The sequence below is a fragment of the Etheostoma spectabile genome, chromosome 11 (assembly GCF_008692095.1).
Source record: "Etheostoma spectabile isolate EspeVRDwgs_2016 chromosome 11, UIUC_Espe_1.0, whole genome shotgun sequence".
Lineage (NCBI taxonomy): Eukaryota > Metazoa > Chordata > Actinopteri > Perciformes > Percidae > Etheostoma > Etheostoma spectabile.
In genome coordinates this window covers 15,998,403-16,015,655 of record NC_045743.1, presented here as the reverse complement: position 1 = coordinate 16,015,655, position 17,253 = coordinate 15,998,403, and the positions used below count along the sequence as shown (strand labels likewise).

The 17,253-nt window shown below is 38.3% G+C and overlaps 1 protein-coding gene across 4 annotated transcripts in view; it reads right to left on the bottom strand.

The window, feature by feature from the left end:
* The window catches only part of pard3bb (par-3 family cell polarity regulator beta b), a 217,349-nt gene extending 201,780 nt beyond the window's left edge, over nt 1-15,569 (bottom strand). For 3 of the 4 annotated variants that reach the window (XM_032529554.1, XM_032529555.1, XM_032529557.1), the window contains exons 1-2: nt 14,301-15,568; nt 4,172-4,273 (exon numbers count right to left, since the gene is read on the bottom strand). In XM_032529554.1, the coding sequence (XP_032385445.1) occupies nt 4,172-4,273; nt 14,301-14,417 (219 nt within the window). In that variant the 5' untranslated portion in view covers nt 14,418-15,568. Of the gene's footprint in view, nt 1-4,171; nt 4,274-14,300 lie in introns of all 4 variants that reach the window. The other variant, XM_032529556.1, reaches the window with a different exon arrangement.
* Between the last annotated feature and the right edge of the window lie 1,684 nt (nt 15,570-17,253).

The following is a 17,253-nucleotide window of genomic DNA, read 5'->3' as shown; positions in this document are numbered from 1 at the left end:
TGGTATTAATGTCCCAGAACAAATATCAATATCATAAGGGAGCAATGTTTCCCTCTCTCTCCATTACCAGCTAACCTTTTAAACAAACCCTGGTCTCTGTAAGGCTGTTTCTGCCATACTTACAAGATGGGAAAAATACATTAGGAATTACACTTCCAGCTACATACAAACCGCTGATGGGAATCCATACTTCCTGCTTACTTTTCATTTTCTTTGGCATAAAGGTGGGAGTGGGCTTGAAAAACAACATGCAGGGGAGACATTAGAGCAATGGAGAAAAAAAGGTGTGGGTGTGGGTGGTAGTGGTGGTAAACCAGCACACCACATACACAAAAATTGTTCCCCCACATTTGTTTTTTACCTGCTATAGTTTTGTTTTATGAGGAGGGAGAAGGGTTATGTTTAGAGTCCAGCTACTTAACAAAGTTTGATTAAAAAGATACTTTTTTTCAGAAATGTTCCAAAACCATGTTATAGCTCCCAGTAACAATTACTATACCTCACTCATCGAATACCGAGTATTGGTCCAAACTGTCTATGGGAATTATCTGCAAAAAACAGAAAGGGTGAAGTTACCCTAACCTTGCAAGTGAAACTCTTGCACTGTTGAGCCCTGCACACATTGTCAATGTTAATTGGCTGCTTTTACCATGTTGTTTTGTGGAATAAAGCCCTTGCCCTGTGCGCATATATACATATACTGTGTGTATTTAGTACACACACTGAAAAATATTCCCTGTTTTCTTTGTGGGTATAAACCTAAAGGCAGGCAGTTTGAGTCTGGCTACAGTAAAACACTCATCTGGGATTAGGAGCCATTTATTCATCTCAGCTCAGTAATACTATGAGAGCCTCGCTTCAAAATCCAATGAATATTTCACACTTCCATTTCATATGCAATCTCTAGTGCTCAGAAGGGTGTATTGATGGGTATTAGAATCTGTATGCTTTACTTCTGTGTGTGCAGTTGTGTGTCTGACCATACAGTATGTGTGTTTTGGGGAAGTAGTGGGCACTTTATTTGATCCCAGTATTGAAATGTGTATTTTTTAGTAAGCATGTTCTTTTATATTTGGTTTCTGTGTTGCAATGGTATCTTTTGTGCCATTTCATTGCATTCAAAGAACATTAACAAAACAATTATTATCACTTTTGGGTGAATATAAGGAAAGAGTCCAAGAAATAGTTAGTTAGTGAAAAATACAAAAAGCTGTTTAAAGTATATAGCTAAAGTATGCATCTCTAATATGGAGACAGATTTGTTTCTTTATTGCATGCGAGAAAATCAGCAAAGCAAGCTCTGGTCATGGCTTGGGGCCGGGGGATGTGACGTTGCTACCGGGTGTGCAGGCTGGTTGGTTGGTTAGTTTGCTAGCTCCAGGGGGTTGTACCGCTGCTACCGGGTCTGGGGCTCTCCGTGTCCCGCGGGAGATCAGATCATGTTGAGGGCGTCAGCGAAGCTTTGTAGCAATGTTTCCACACTGGCCGAGCCCCACTGATAACGGACCGCCTGCGGCTGCAGGACCTGCAGCCCACCGCCAGTGTTTCAGTTTGACTGTTAAAAAGTGTTGAGATGATGAAAAGGTATTTATTTAAAAGGGGGCTGGCTGCTAGTTAGCTAACGCTAGCTTCCACGCTCAACTAAGGCAGCGGATCTATGGCGGTGACAATGGTGTAGTGATTCAGATAGACTCCCAAGACTAGACGGTGCTCACCCGACTGGCCAATAGGAATGTGGTTCCGCCCATGACACTATTTTCAAATCGAGAGAAAAATCCTGAGACAAGAGCAAAAAAACTGAATCGAGAACAAAGACTTTGGTTTTGAAAGCGGAAAAAAAAACGTTTATTTTTATAACGTTTTTTCACACTGTTTCAGTTGGACTGTTAAAAAGTGTTGAGATAATTAAAAGGTATTTACAGTATTTAGAAGCGGGATGGTTGTTACTTAGCTAACGCTAGCTATGCTACATAAATAAGCCGGACAGAGTTGTCCCTTATCTGTTGAACCCTGCTGTCCCCGGCCCTCCTGTTGGCGCAGAGCTCCACAGACGAAGTCCACAGATACAGATTAGTTAGTTTTAGTTGTACGTGCTCACGTCACGTGCTCACGTCACATCTACGCGCTACATCTGCACCATATTTACCTTCATACTCATTAACTCAATGCTTCCTCAATGAAGTCATAAGTGAAAAATTATCTTGGTTCCAAAATCTAAAAACCAAGATTTGAACCATAACAATGAACATTATGACATGAACAGGGCTTGACTTCTATTTTAGAGAGATCAATTCAGTTCTTCCCAAAGGTTCTTACAGCCCCGAGAGAAAATGCCAACCAATGCAACTTTGTTCTTAATTAGTTTGGAGAATCTCCAACAAATTCTGCAGAAATTATACATCCTTAAAGGCATGCAGTATGAGCCGAGGACAGGAAAATATACTGTGCATTACATTTTCTAGCCAGTAGGTTCTTAAAGTTTTTAGGCTGTGACCTAAATGAAAAATCCAGTTCACCATAGGACACAGGCTCATTAAAACATGTTGATACTGTTTTTGATATACCGTTTTAAATATGCAGAGCCACCAAGAGAAGGTTCAAGATTCATTTAAGGTCCTAAGCTTGGGTTTCAAAAAAACTTAATCTAAGCAATGTACCATATTCTAATAATGCCAGTCTATGTGACAGAATGAAAAAACCTAGACTTTCCAAAGGGGAAAAATAAGAAAATCGGGATATATAGATTGAGTTTGTTAAGTCTCCAAAAGTGAATTGCTAATGATACTCCCTAACGCTGAAGGCAATTTAAAACCTTTCCCTTTGAATTTTGCTTGTGAGGCAATATTCTATTCAAGAAAGTGGCTTATAGGCTACTGCAGCTCAATACAATCAAGGCACAGATACCTGCTCAAACATTCCTACAAGCACATACACCCTATGTGAACACCCACAGTGTTGTGTGACTAATTAATAGGTATACATCAAAAGGATTATATGCATTATATGAAGTATCTAAATGATATAGATGGTTGACTTAAATACAGGGATTTTGAAGCAGTCCGGCACTTGTTTCTCTTTTTTGTGGACTGGCTGGCTGGTTATTTGGTTACTTGCATGCATGCCTGTGTACTCTGCTTACTGTTGGTCATTCAAGAAACAGGCCATTTAAAAAAAAAAAGACTTTTAAGTCTAACCTCACAAGTGTTAGTTTCACTTGACGAGTATTAACTAACAAGATACATGTTACGTAGCTGTTTTTAGTCATCTTAAAGCTTTAGTGCGTAACTTTTTGATATTAATAGACATCCGTTACATTCAAGCCATTGCCAAATGAGCTGCTACAAAGCTAATTAAGACTATCAGCTCCACAATACTCTCTGTATTTCTTAGTATGGCTATGTTCAGAAGATTGTGTCGTCCGGCGCAGAAACTCAAGTGAAGATAATTACCTTTTCTGAAGAGTCAATCATGTTTTTCCTGTCCTCCTTAGCTGCTAGCAACTGCAATGAGGAGGGGTGGGGGGCACGTGTGTGATCACGAAAAGAGTGTATCATGTGGACGTGCCAACGGTTTTGTTATTACTTAGAATTACTCATGGGGTGACAGAAAATATGCAATATAGCTTTAAAGTCAGAGAAAACAGCTAAATGCCTTGTTCCCAATGTCAGTTTTTATATTAAAAGGAAGTGAAATTAAATAAAAGGAACGCTAACTCACCAATCTCTTTAATCAGATTAACCCTCTGAATAGGGCTGCACGATTATGGCCAAAATGATAATCAGGATTATTTTGATAAATGTTGTGATCACGATTATTCTCACGATTATTTGTTGATTTTAACCAAAACAAATTTTATTGTCACATAGGCTCAGAGAGACGGCTGATCATTATGAACACGGGTCGAACGGCGGATACACACGTTGTGTGTATGAACTGTCTGTATCGTCACTGCGCTGCATTTTTATGAACTATGATATTCTGGCCATGGGTCACATCTCTGGTCCAGCCGCAACAATCAGTAAGTTTCTGTCTTTTTTGGTTATTAAATGATTAAATTATTAAATTGAATGAATCAGAGGTGCTGTTTTTGCTCGTGGACGAGCCTCTCGGGTCCACAGCGTTAAAATGAGGAGCAAACAAAAAAGATGACATTCCGTCGATTGGCTCTTACCTTGTCCTTGTCTTCGACCAGATCACTGAGTATATCATCGGGGTCCAGAATCCCCCCGTCACAGTACTCAACATGATGGGTCCGAACCAGGAAATCTCCTTCCTGTAACACAGGACGCAACAAACGTAAAACATCAACTCAATGTATGAATAAACCTGACACCAGCTGACCAAACTCCCCGTACTTATTGTATATGCACATATGTATCTGACTAGCTTCTTTAACCCTTGTGCTGTCCTCGGGTCAAATTGACTCGTTTCAAAGAGTTTTAGTTTTTCAACAAAATTGCTCAAAAATAACATGGATGATTCCATACAACATTCCCTAGGTAAAATAATTGATTACTTTCATTGAATTTTGTGGGTGTTTTAATTAATCTTATAGCATTTGAAATCTTTGTTTTTTTTTTTAAATGGTTTCAGAACAGTTTCCGGACTAAACTTTGACATCTACCCATCTGAGATCCACTCAACATCCTCTGATTTTAACTATTTAAGTCAAAATAATTAATAATTTTTTAACTATTTAAATATTTAACTATTTAACCTTTTTAACTAAAAACTTAGGTAAAATTTGACATAAATGAGGTTTGTTGACCATGAATTCCAAGAATAAGTGTAAAACCTTTTATTAAACCAGCTCAGGTTTTCAAAAAAGCACCAAAAGCATGGAAAAAGTGACAAATAAATCAGAAAAAGTGACAAAATCAGATAAAGTGAAAACAACATTGAACAAGCACAACATTTTTTTCCTTTTTCAATCTTGTCCTGGAAGAACAAGTTTATTGTTAACGGGAAGACATCATCTAATTAAATGAAACCATAAGTACAGAGGACTCAATAGCTTTAATTAATAAAAAAAAATGATTCTAATGGCTGATAGTTAAACAAAAATATTCACACATATAATGTAATCCAATAAAAATAACCAAGTGCGTAACATTTCGTCAATCAGGAATGAAGACATTATTCAGACCAGCGCAAGCCCCAAAACTATTTACTTTTAATATTCTATCTTGTAGCTTGAATGCCACTAATGCAATGTATTTTCTATGAAACCAACATACTGAGGGAGAGAATAGGAGGAAAGATGCAATTGTTATTTACTCCTATGAATACAGGTTTTTCTTATGTAAAAACAGGTCAATTAAAAATAGTGGGGGGGTTTCCCGACAGGTATACATTATGATATGGAAACATAGCAAACAATAAAATATAAAGGCCTCCACTACTGGTCACCAACTTCTTCCCTCTGATCCCCATTCACATTTGTACAGTATAACTCTAAATATTCCACTCTCCCTCCCATTTCTGGCCTCTTCTTTGTTTCTTTCCTCCTTACATCTTCCACATCTTTCCCTAGGTGCCTTGTACAGATTACAACTCCAGTCTCTCTCTCTTTCTCTCTCTGCTGTGTTTGGTCTGTGATTAATGACATCGACACTGCACCAGACAGCTGACTACATAGAGCTGGTTGTTGAACAACATATTGAGAGAACACACACATACATGCATGCCTACAAACACACACAAAACCACAGCCTAATGAAAAGTACAAACATTACAGGGTGCTGCTCCATTAAATCATTCTTTCAGGGCCAGGTGCTTGTCAATGCTTTTCAAAAACCCCATCAGGGTGAGGGTAAAATAGAAAATAGTGTCCCTGGTGTCTCTGCAAGTCTTAATATCAATACCAGTTCCTACACTAAACTCAGCTCTGCATCAAATCTCTTTCCAATAAATTACTTACTATACTTTTTAAAATCATTCGATAGTGTAAATTAGTTTTTTGTTCAAAAAAAAAAAAAAAGACCTGGTTAGATGTAAAACTTCCTTTCTGATTTCAGAAGAAATACTATTCATTTTCAATAACCAGATCCAAAACTTTGAAGGTGCTTGTATCTGTATAAACCTTTGGTGTCTTAAAGGAGTTCCGGCCATGTCACTTAAGCGCGTTCATTAAGGCTAGGCCCAGAATGATTTGAAATAACAGTTATTTCCCTGGTAAATGCTTAAAGTTAAAATATTTTTTCTTAAAGTCAAGGTGTGTTACACTATAGTTACTGCATAATGGTTCTGCTTCGTAAATATGTCATGTCAATTTCAGTTATTCCTCCAACGTTTCCTAATGGGTTGGAAATAGGACAGGAATATCAATTAAAAAAAGCACTTAGTGAGTGTAGTAAGGCTAGTTGTAAGAAGTAGCCTACGTGTTACTATTCTATTCTTCTCCTTTAATAAGTGCACCAAGGTTTGCTTCCTAAATAAAGCATTAATCCCAAGTTAAATATAGCCTGGGTCCATACAAAACACGTTCTATTATGTCACAAAAAATATGTTTAAATGGATTTTCAACCATCACTGTGGCTGTTTATAAAGTTGAATTGTATCTACCTCTTCATCCCTCCAGCTGGAATTCATTGTATGACTTGACTGTAACACAGACTTGGCTGCCACCCAGGCCAGATGTATGAGAGAGCATTAACAAATATTCTGTTTATATTGTTTTATTTTGTCTTTTAAAAAAAGTTTATCTTCCTCAAGCACTATCAATCAGGATTTGGGGGCATATTAACTCTGGGACAACACATGCAAATGATTTTTTTTATGATTACTAGGGAATATTTCAGTGCCAAAGTATAATGTAAATTGTCGTTTGTGCCCTCAGCTTTGCACATAACAATAATATCTCACAAAGACTAGTGTTTTTATTACTGCCTGGGCTTCACAATCAGTCCTGATAGTGTTAGATTGTGTCTGTACTGGTTTAATTGCCAGTCCTCAATTCATCATTCCCACACTGCAGTGTGTCACAGCACTACCAATTTTACAAAACTACGCCTTGACATAAAGACATGATAAACTGTACCATGTCTTACATTCTTAATTAATAACTACAAAGAACCATTAAAAATAGCACTTTCATTGGACCGCTTACAGTCAAATATCACTTCCCAGCTAATATTCTAAGTTAAAAATGTATTTTGTCATCCAAGCCCACTCTGGTCATCACATCCTAAGGGCCCAAACCCCCCTAAGGTGCCCTGCTGACCCTCAGTAAAGTTCACACAGCACATTGTGCTTTTCATTACAGTTAATAGTGTGTCTTACAGGTGCACAATCCCAAAATAATTAGCAATTCACAACAAAGCAATTGACACACTGTAAACATGAAGCTTTTGGGGACCTTGGGGATCTGGGGGGCCTCAGGGCAGGGAAAATAGCTCTAGTGCAGAATAATGCTTATTCTAGATGTAGTATATGTTAAAACCAAATAATGAATTTTCTTTTCTTCTATTTTTGCAATGCTACTGCTTTAGTGCTTAAACAAATTATATATATATGATTATAATGTATAACAATATCAGTCGTTTATCAAGCAAAAACTCAAATATTTTGCTCAGCATGTAATGTCATACAATCACAAAAAGGTGCTTGTTTTTCTCCATTTCATGTTATCCCAGGCCCTTTTCAGACAAGAAATACATAACACTGCTAACTACATTTATCAGTTACAGTGATGGCATTTTTGCACTCATAAATAGATGTCTTTTATGTAAAAACCCTTTTGGCTTTATTCAGACATGGCAACATATTTACGGTAAGAGCTGTGTGCTTGAGCAATATTTGGCACCTGATGGGGAGAAGAGAGAGATAGACAGACACCTTAGACATCACTTTGAGATATATATAACTTGTAATTGTAATTTTCAAAATAAATGTAAATGTTGACCTATTAGTACCATAGTGTGTATAAAACTACATTAGTACATTTGAAAAAAAAATATATTACAAAGAATATCAATACATTAATCAATTACCATTAGGGTTTTGTGATGTTTTCATCCCCTAGCCATCTAATTTCCTGCTACCACCCTGTGGGTGCAGCACGTAGTGGTAACACAGTGGAAAAATCACTGCAGAGATGAGCCAGGACACAGAAATCACAATCAAATGATAGTATATGTTTTAATTACAGAAGGAAAATATGTTGCGATAGAAGGTTTTTGCAAAACACAGGCATCCAACAGTCTCCTTTCTTTGGTAACCTGCTGTTTTTAGGTCAACAACCCCTTTGATCTCTTGCTATAGTAGGCAAGCCACACAGCCAAGACGACAAGAGATGGAGAGGCAGGGAGATAAGAGCTGTGAGCACACTGATCTTATCTTATCTATCTTATTAGTTAGGGGGAATGCAAGGATTGTGTGCTACATATTTTTTGTTAACTGCAGAAACCATGTGCCTCCAAATCTGACAGTTTAAATTCCTAGAGGGACACTCAGATATTGTAGGACTAAAGATAAGAGTTGTAAACACACTGATCTAACTTGAAATCAGAGGGATTAGCACTTAATACACTGTTCTGCTTGATGCCATTACAGATAAGCTTTGGCAATTTGAGGTATTTTCCTCTCAGGACATGATCCAGAAATTATTATTAGGTCGTAGTATCATCCCACCAGAGTTAAAACACTATGTAGATTATGTCAGGTGTGTGCTTAACCCCCCCCCCACCGCTCCCCCATGCTTTATCTCTAAACAGTAAGCTTTTCTAGTCTTCCAGTTGACATAAGAGTTTGGTATGCTTGCTGTTGTCAAAACTGGAAGCGGTGCCAAGATGTGGACTTGGGTACACTGGGAAACAGCTAAATGTGAGTAAACTCTGGAGAGGAAAATTACATTTCCCATAATATGGTTCTATCAGCCAAACCTGAAAGATCTGGATGGAATCATCCCAATTTTGTCAAGGTCAGTTATGCCTGTAATGTAGCATTATTGGTACAAAGTTTTATTATTTAGGAGAGGCAGTGTGTACTGATGCAGCACCAAACTCTGTGGGAAAATTAAATCAGAGTTAAACTGTCCTTTGACCCAACTTGTGACTCTCAGTAACAAAGCTTGTCTTATGTCAAAAGCAAAGCAGAAGAATTGGTGGTGGAAATGCCATGGTAACCATTCCTCACCATGTTAACATCTCAGCATTCCACATTTAGGCTGTGCACAAGGTGATTCTTCACTCATCTTGTTAGGTTTATCTTGATGGTTTGAAAGAAGATTTTATTAGCATCTTAACTACTCGTCAACGTTCATAAATTTGGATGTTAACCTTTTAACACCGTCTGGTGAGCAGCCATCCTTTGATCATTAACTTGGCATGTAAAACCAACCAAGATGATCTGTACAAGGGCATTCATTCTAATATAATAATGATCTAGTTACAGCAAGCTTGTCAGGCTAATTTGGGGAAGCATATGTGCCATTACGTCGTACATAACTTGGAGAATAGAACAGAGTATAATAGAATATTTGTCAGGCTGGATCAACAGTTTGCCTGCAGAGAAAGCAGCACATGTCTACTCCTTGCCTCTCAGAAATAATTGCCTGTGCTCTGGCATGGCTCCAGGATGTTTTAGGATTTTATAAGCGTGTTTGGCCACGCCTCATCAGCATTCCTGCCCGTGCTAATGAAACTACAGCGCACACCCACACAGGCAGGAACCCTTTTATAAACATCCACCTTACAATCAATATGTGCCAGTGTAAGCATTCACATGCGTACACACACCATCAGCTTACAAAAAGTGTTTGTTTTTATAATTATACGTACACACACATAATTTTAGCAACAATGTTGTGTCAATTATAGATATTATCTATCTATAATCATACACATTGATGTTGATGCAATTGTCCAGTCTGATATTTCACAGAATACAGCTGACTGGACCTAAAACCCAATAAACAGGTATATCCATAAGCACACAACTGCAAACTTCTGTTTTGCCAAAGGTAATTAAGAAGTCTGTCAACAAGCTGATAACTTCCTGACAACTCCCTTTGAAAAACAACCTCTGCTTCCCTTCCTCAGGCCACACTTCCTCTTTGCCCTGTGCCAGCTATCTCCCTCTTTTACATTCATCATCTTTGTTTCTGAATCCTTCAAAAGGTTTATTCATTTCCTCTTTGCTACCTCTCCACATTAATCTTTATATGGACTAGTGCAATAGCCAAACGCAGGGGGGATGTAATATTGTTTACAGCTAAATATGTGTCAAACCATTCTGAGTTCTGAGTATTGTGGTGTTGCAGAGACGTCCCAGCCTACAAATCTTATCCTACAGACCAAAGAAAAAACTTGGTTTGGTACAAATCCTCGCAAAAATCACATTTTAATCATTTTGATTTTAACATTTTTAAATGAAAAGGAGAATAATGATCCAAAAATCATTATTCCCTCTAGTATTGTGAATCATATCGCAGTCACATCAATAACTGCAATTAGATATTTTCCATCGTAGAGGCCTAATTACTGTACAGGGGTGTCCCAAACCCATCTAAGTGGTTGCATTTGAGCCAAATATAAAAGGCATATTTCATTAGATTGGTTTTGAATACATTATGCCTACTCAAGTTCCATGTCTTTCTACAGTTTACCACATGCTCTGTATTTGCCAGCTGTCCTATATGTTATAACTGTATATTGCCCGCAATTGTGATACCAAGGCAAACATTATAAATACTTACAGGAAGCTAAAATGTCTTTTAATGAACAGAGAACTCAACATAAATTAAATTTGTTTAACCTACCAATGCCCTGTCTGTGCACATTGTTTTACAAATTAAAAACATCTGAAAGGGACAGGGTCAGACGCAAATAACTATCAACCAATAATATGACAGTTAGGATGTATTTCTTGTGTTTCCATCCATCGTGTGGCCTTTATTTTGAGCTTAATCTCAAATTGGTTATCTACTCTATGTTGTTACAGCTTAGCATCAGTTAATAAGTTATGCGTTTATGTTTACAAGCAGGTTAGCCAAACTCAAGGTTGCATATTGCATTTAGTTTTCATTGAAAAGAGAAAGAAGAGAAAAAAGAAAGAAGAGAAAACATTTATGTGAGCTGAAAGTCTAAAGAAACTTTAGGGGGACTTTTCAAGGGAGTGGTTTAACAAAGGTCTGGTGTACCATACATAAACACATCAGCACTCTATTATTGCCTTTCCCGTTCTAATCCCATATGTTTATTCTATTCCCCTTTGGTTTCATACTGGGTAACACAAAGCAGTATACAAGATTCTAATAGTTAGGCTGCTATCAACGTGAAACAAAAAAATCCTCTCTAAAAACTGCATATTTGAAGTGTTTGCTCCTGTTAAGCACTGCTGTGAGATCTCCAAACAAAGCAGCTGATCAATAGGACTGCCAGTAGTACTGAGTTGGAGGAAGCAGATAGTGAGGAGGGAGAGAGTCAGACAGAAAGATAGCTGTCTCTGTGACAATTTCAAAACATGATTTGCCTAGCTCTGGGAGGGAGGATTAGGGACTGGACTGCTCTTTAACACACACATATCTTGGCTTTCTAATCCTGGAATACATTAAAGCCATAATTACACCGCTACAAAAGATTAGTGTTGCAGTGAAATGAGCAAAGAGAGCAAGAAAACTACACAGAGAAACAAATACAAAGAGAAAAGAGGGGATGGGATGAGATGAAGTAATTTAGGAGAATACATGTTCTCCATCCCAGAGAAGAGAAACGAGAGAGAAAGACAAGGAGGAGGGAGTCAAAGGAGGCAAAAGGAGGGTTATGAAAAAGTGAACACAAACATAAGGAGAATATTTAAAATGTCAAACAACAAACAAGGAGAAGAGAGAGAGGCCAAAACTATCACAAAACTGGAAAGAATGACGGAGGAAGGAGAAGTAAAAACAGAGATTACAAATGGGAATGTAAACAGAGGAGGAGAGACTGCAAAGGGCTGACAAAGGTGTGGGAGAGTAGGATGAGAGAAAGAAAAACAGAAGAGAAAGAAGAAGAGCCGCGGGATGGCTGGACACACACACACACACACACACACACACACACACACACACACACACACACACACACAGCGAAGTATTTAAACAATCTGAGACATAATCGATAGAGCAGGGAGGTGCATCATTACACACATCGCTGCTGCAGGAAAACACACCTGGAGCACTCACTCTGCCTCTCACTGAACATTAATAACACCTAAAATGTTGCTGCTCTTGTGTTAGACATGAGGTAAACTGCCCGGCAACATGGTTTGTATAAACCTATTGCTTCTATGTTTTAAATTCAAGCTGCATTTAAAATGAACATGCATCAGTGTAATGGGTGGGGAATATGTTTTTTATTAGAGTAAAAGTAAGGTAATTTTACTGGTGAGATATCTGAGTAGGCACGAGAAATTGTTGGTAATATCACCTTGATTCCAAAAGGGATTTGAACCATTTGGGCATTCCCTACGTAGCTTTACGTCTCTGTACTCTGTGTCATAGTTTAAATCACAGTAATAAGGTTACAAACTCATCATTGAGATTTTGAGTGGATTACAAACAGCACAACAGGGTGGTTTCCCACAAATGTTAAATGTTGTTGAGGGACACACAGTTTAAATCGTTAATTGCTAATAGCAAACGCTATTTGTTGAAAATGGGAAATGTTTTAACAAACTATATTTGTGGTCTTATGCAGCATGATGTGCGTCAGCCAGTAGTGCACCACGGGATGTTAAAAAGCCATCTCCTAGCAATAGACCTTTTAGAGAACTGACATTTTGGCTTGTCAGAGCACAAAAAGCACATGTGAAACAAATGTTTATGGCTCAGTTCCATCAAGTGTTCCGGTAAGCTGTGCCAGTGAGCCAGTGTGCACAATACCAAGGCCATGGAGCTAGCTGAGATAAATGCAATGGCGTTGTTTTAAGGTTATCAATAACACCTGTGCTTCTCCTGCCATGCCATACAAATATGTCTGCCATGAAAAAGCAGATCCTCAGATGTCAATCAAAAGCTAGACATGCCCACCCAAAGGTATATACAAAAATGTATTAAAAAAGGTTTTTGTTCTGAAAAGTAGAGAAAGCAAAGAAAAGAGGGTGGGAAAAATGAGTCAATCTACAAGTGCTGTTTCTGTGTCTGTCCCACATAAACACAAACGCACACAGCATCAGCATCTCCCACTCAATCACAACTGAGACCATCTATCTATATGACTAGTGTGCTCTTTGAATAATGGAGCCAATATGGAGCGAGTCACTGAGAAGATTTGGTCGTTTGATGGGGGTCACATGAGGTTCTTGCCCTGAGAGCAGCAAAGGGACTCAACAGAAGTCATAAAGGAATTACAAGAGGGAGTCAGTTGCATTTTACATTCACAACTAAAGTGGAAACGACTCATGCCTGTTCCTGTCTGGACCATCACAATTCACATCAAAAATGTGTTTAATTTTTTATACAGCAATTATGGAGAACTGGACCTCCATGGCTTTGTCTAATTTCCCAAGACTTTGGGATGTGAGAATCATATGGCCCTTTCATGATATAAAAATGACAGAGAATTTGATTATTTTAAGACTTTGGGGAAAACCTCAAATGTTATAAAAGTGCAGTTTCATAAAAAGTAATCTCGTCTCATATCTAAGCCTTTCAGGAGTTCATAAAAATCTTAACACTTTATTACAAAACTATTTCTGACAATGAATAATAACTGATGGCTCAAAGGTTAAATTAAAAGGTCCGATTAAATTTTTGTTCATGTCCTTGAACTATTTGGCATCAACGAAAGTGAAACTTATTCTATAACTGCAACAATTGCCACTGAGATGAATGAGCTGCACTGACATGAGAGAAACATCCACCATAACTGCATTGTAAGGTGATTACAAGGTGAGTACATTTTGAGATGTATCTGACACAATGACAGTCCAGTTAGTTTCATGTCATAGTATATTAGCAAGCATCAAAACCTGTAATGTAAACATTCATGGCAAGTATTGTTTTTGTACCAAAAATTCAGCATTGAACTGCTACAAGTCACAACACATCTAAAGAAATACCCAGTCCTGAATGGATACATGTGTCATTGCTTTCAAAAATAGGAAAACTATTTATGACATTATAAGGCTGCATATCCCTTAAAACCGTTTACTGATGTTTGTACATTGAGTATAAACAGTTAGTTAAAATAATAATAAACACACTTGCCTGGATGTGGAGAAGCTATACCAAATCACAGGTCTATGTGACAACACTGCCTATTGTCCCAAGAGACCAATTGTCAGTGCTAACAGGTGCATTTCAAACTTATTAACGGTACCTGTTCCAGGAGTTTTCTGTATCTCTGTGTGGCTTGCTGGATGAGGTCCCTCACAGTCCACCCCTCCTTGCAGGGCACCACCACACCTGTCTGCCCAAATGTCACTGTCACTTTCATTATAGAACTCCCAACTTCATCCAAGATGCAGGCCCTCTGGATGTGGGTGATGATGAATAATGGTGATAATGATGCAAAAAGTTTCCAAAAGCTCCAAACTGTAGAATGTCCCCCCCAGAAAGTCTTAATAAAGAGGCAGAGATGTGACCAAAAAGGTAATGCAGGAAAATGGTGGGAGAAATGAAGCGCTGACAGTGAGTGGCTTGGGGTGCCTCAAAACTCTCACTCAAAGAATTTTTTCAAAAGTCACAAAGATAGTCAAAGGGAGTCAATACAGCTCTTCTCTACTAACTCTGTCAAATCTATTAACTGTATGTCCATGATATTCCTACCGACTTTTACACCTACAACCCAGGGTGATAATGATGACACGAGTAAGTAGCCTACATCCGGCTCCAATATTACTTTCTCATGCTATTGTCGTGAGGGTTATCGCTCCTTTTCTCATCTCCTCGGGTGGAATCCAACTAGTGTTGACCATTTAGTAAAACTTGTTCAACTTCCAGAAACGTTAAAAATGCTGGAGCCTTTTTCATTTTGAAGAGCAGCAGGGGTGTGTGTCATGTCATTTCTCACCGAACTAACGCTAACTACAGTAACCTAACAGTATAGCTAGATAACTTCACTTTCCAATTGGCTAGCTGTCTCTCTGCTAGCTCCACTTGGCTAAAAATGAGTAGCTTGATACTGTAACCTGGTGCGGCTAAGATAACAAGCCAAGGATGAAAGCTTTCAGTCTGCCACAAGCATTAACGTTAGATATCGTCACGGCTTTCGCTACTATACCAGGTGATGTGTTCCTACTTTTTTTGACGAATGGGCAAAGGTTTAACGTTATCCAAATGTTCACATTAGAGTTAGCCAGCTGAGTCCTGCGCTAGCTAACGTTAGCCACCTTAGCTGAACTTTGGAGGGAGGGATGCAGTCGCTCGTGCATCATTCCATAAATTTTTCCTCTCGCAAGTTTTCTTCTTCCAAGCGGTAGCATCCACTTCATCACCGACGCACACAGTATGGCAACTTGAACCTTGTTGTCACATTCGGGGACAAGCCGGAGGCGAAGTTAAACAGTAAACAGACAACGGCGGCACTGTGTGTTGGAAAAGTTTTGAGATTCCTTCACTGTCGTCCGCTCCTGGCCAGTTCCTGACCAGCTCCTCCACCTCTTGTTGCTGTCACTTTCTTAAAGGGGAAGTACTGGAATTATTGCTTGAATGGCAGTTTAAGATAATGCACAATTCATGGATCCACATTCTCAGTTACAGTTTTGCCCAAACAGCAAGATATGATGTAAAGGGTGTGAGAGATATCACTAGTGATAGAAGAGTTATTTATTTTAATCTACCCTGAAAACATGTTTAGAGCACACAACTGCTGCAGTGGTGGAAAACATACTCAAACATGCCATTAAGATAGCAGTAATTAAATACTTGTGACAGCCCGGACGCAAACTGATTAAAGATGCATTCATTTAGTTTTTGGCCACTGGCGGCAATGGAACACCCCGAAAACAACAACATGAATGTTTTATCATCTTATAAAATTGTTGCGGCAAATTCACATATCTTGCAGATACAAAGCAACATTAGCATGCAGTCACTTTGAGTCATGTTTGTGTCCACCTTATGCATGACATATTCACTCTTCTTTAAGCTCTGTTTAGATCTCCAAACCAATCAAGTTGCTAAAACGCGTTGTAGAGCAGGAGGAGAACAGCAGTTTGGTGCTAATTCTCTATGAATGTCTCACTAAAAAGGACCCTTTTCAAACTACGCTTAGCCATTTTATTAATTGTTAGAAGTGTAACCATTATCAATTTCAGTCTATTAAAATGTCAGAAATAAACATACTACTTTTGATGAATAGACCTTTGTTTTTTCACAGAAAACCTTTGTATACAGTATGCAACAGTAGAAAAATCACAGGTATCATTAATAAAATTAATGATGGTTGAGTTCCATTTAGCTGCTTCAGTGTCAGGGTCCCGTATGGACCTTTTTCACAGCAGACATTTTGACTTGTCATAGTAGGAAGCACAGCTGAAATTGATAACCTTAACGATGGCTCAATTCCATCAAGTTGTCCCAGGAAGCTATTTCATTGAGTCAGCATGCACAATACCAGGGGCTCTCCTATAAGTGGAATGCAGCCAGCATTAACGGTTTTGAATACACCTGTGCTTTTCCTACTACATGTCAACATGTCTGCTGTGAAAAAGGTGTATTGTTCATGTTGGCTCACTGGGACGCTGGCATGGCTGACTGGGACACTTAAACAGAACAAAGCCATGTTTAATGTTCTTAGCAGTTTTTAACACCTGTGCTCCTCTTTTATCATATGGGTTTCTACTTCTATTGTTTGTATATTTTCTTTGAATGTTTCTTTCCCTTATTGTCCCTTAAAAAAGGAAAAACATCAATCAAATATTAGTCATAAAAATACAGACTTTTTATGTAAATAAATAGTAATAGATGAAGTTGCAATCAGTAACAGTCACAACTATTTTAGCATATCATTTAAAGTCAAAGCTATAATTTTAGCGGTCCACATTAATACAACAGACAGTCAAATTTGAGTCTTACTTTACTTGAAACCTAATCAAACTCCTTCTACTGGCTGACACCAGCTCAGCATTATAATGTTGAAGCCAACAAAAATACAGTGTTTACCAAACATTTGGGCTTTTCACATTTTGATTCATCTTCAAAGAGGAAACCCCTCCCTTTGAGGTGGAGTTTGGCTTTGTAATTAGCCACTCAAATGTATGCATGTATATGTCTGCTAATTGATTTGGGCTTGGTTTAGTTTCTGGGTCACTGAATTCCATTGCTTCTAA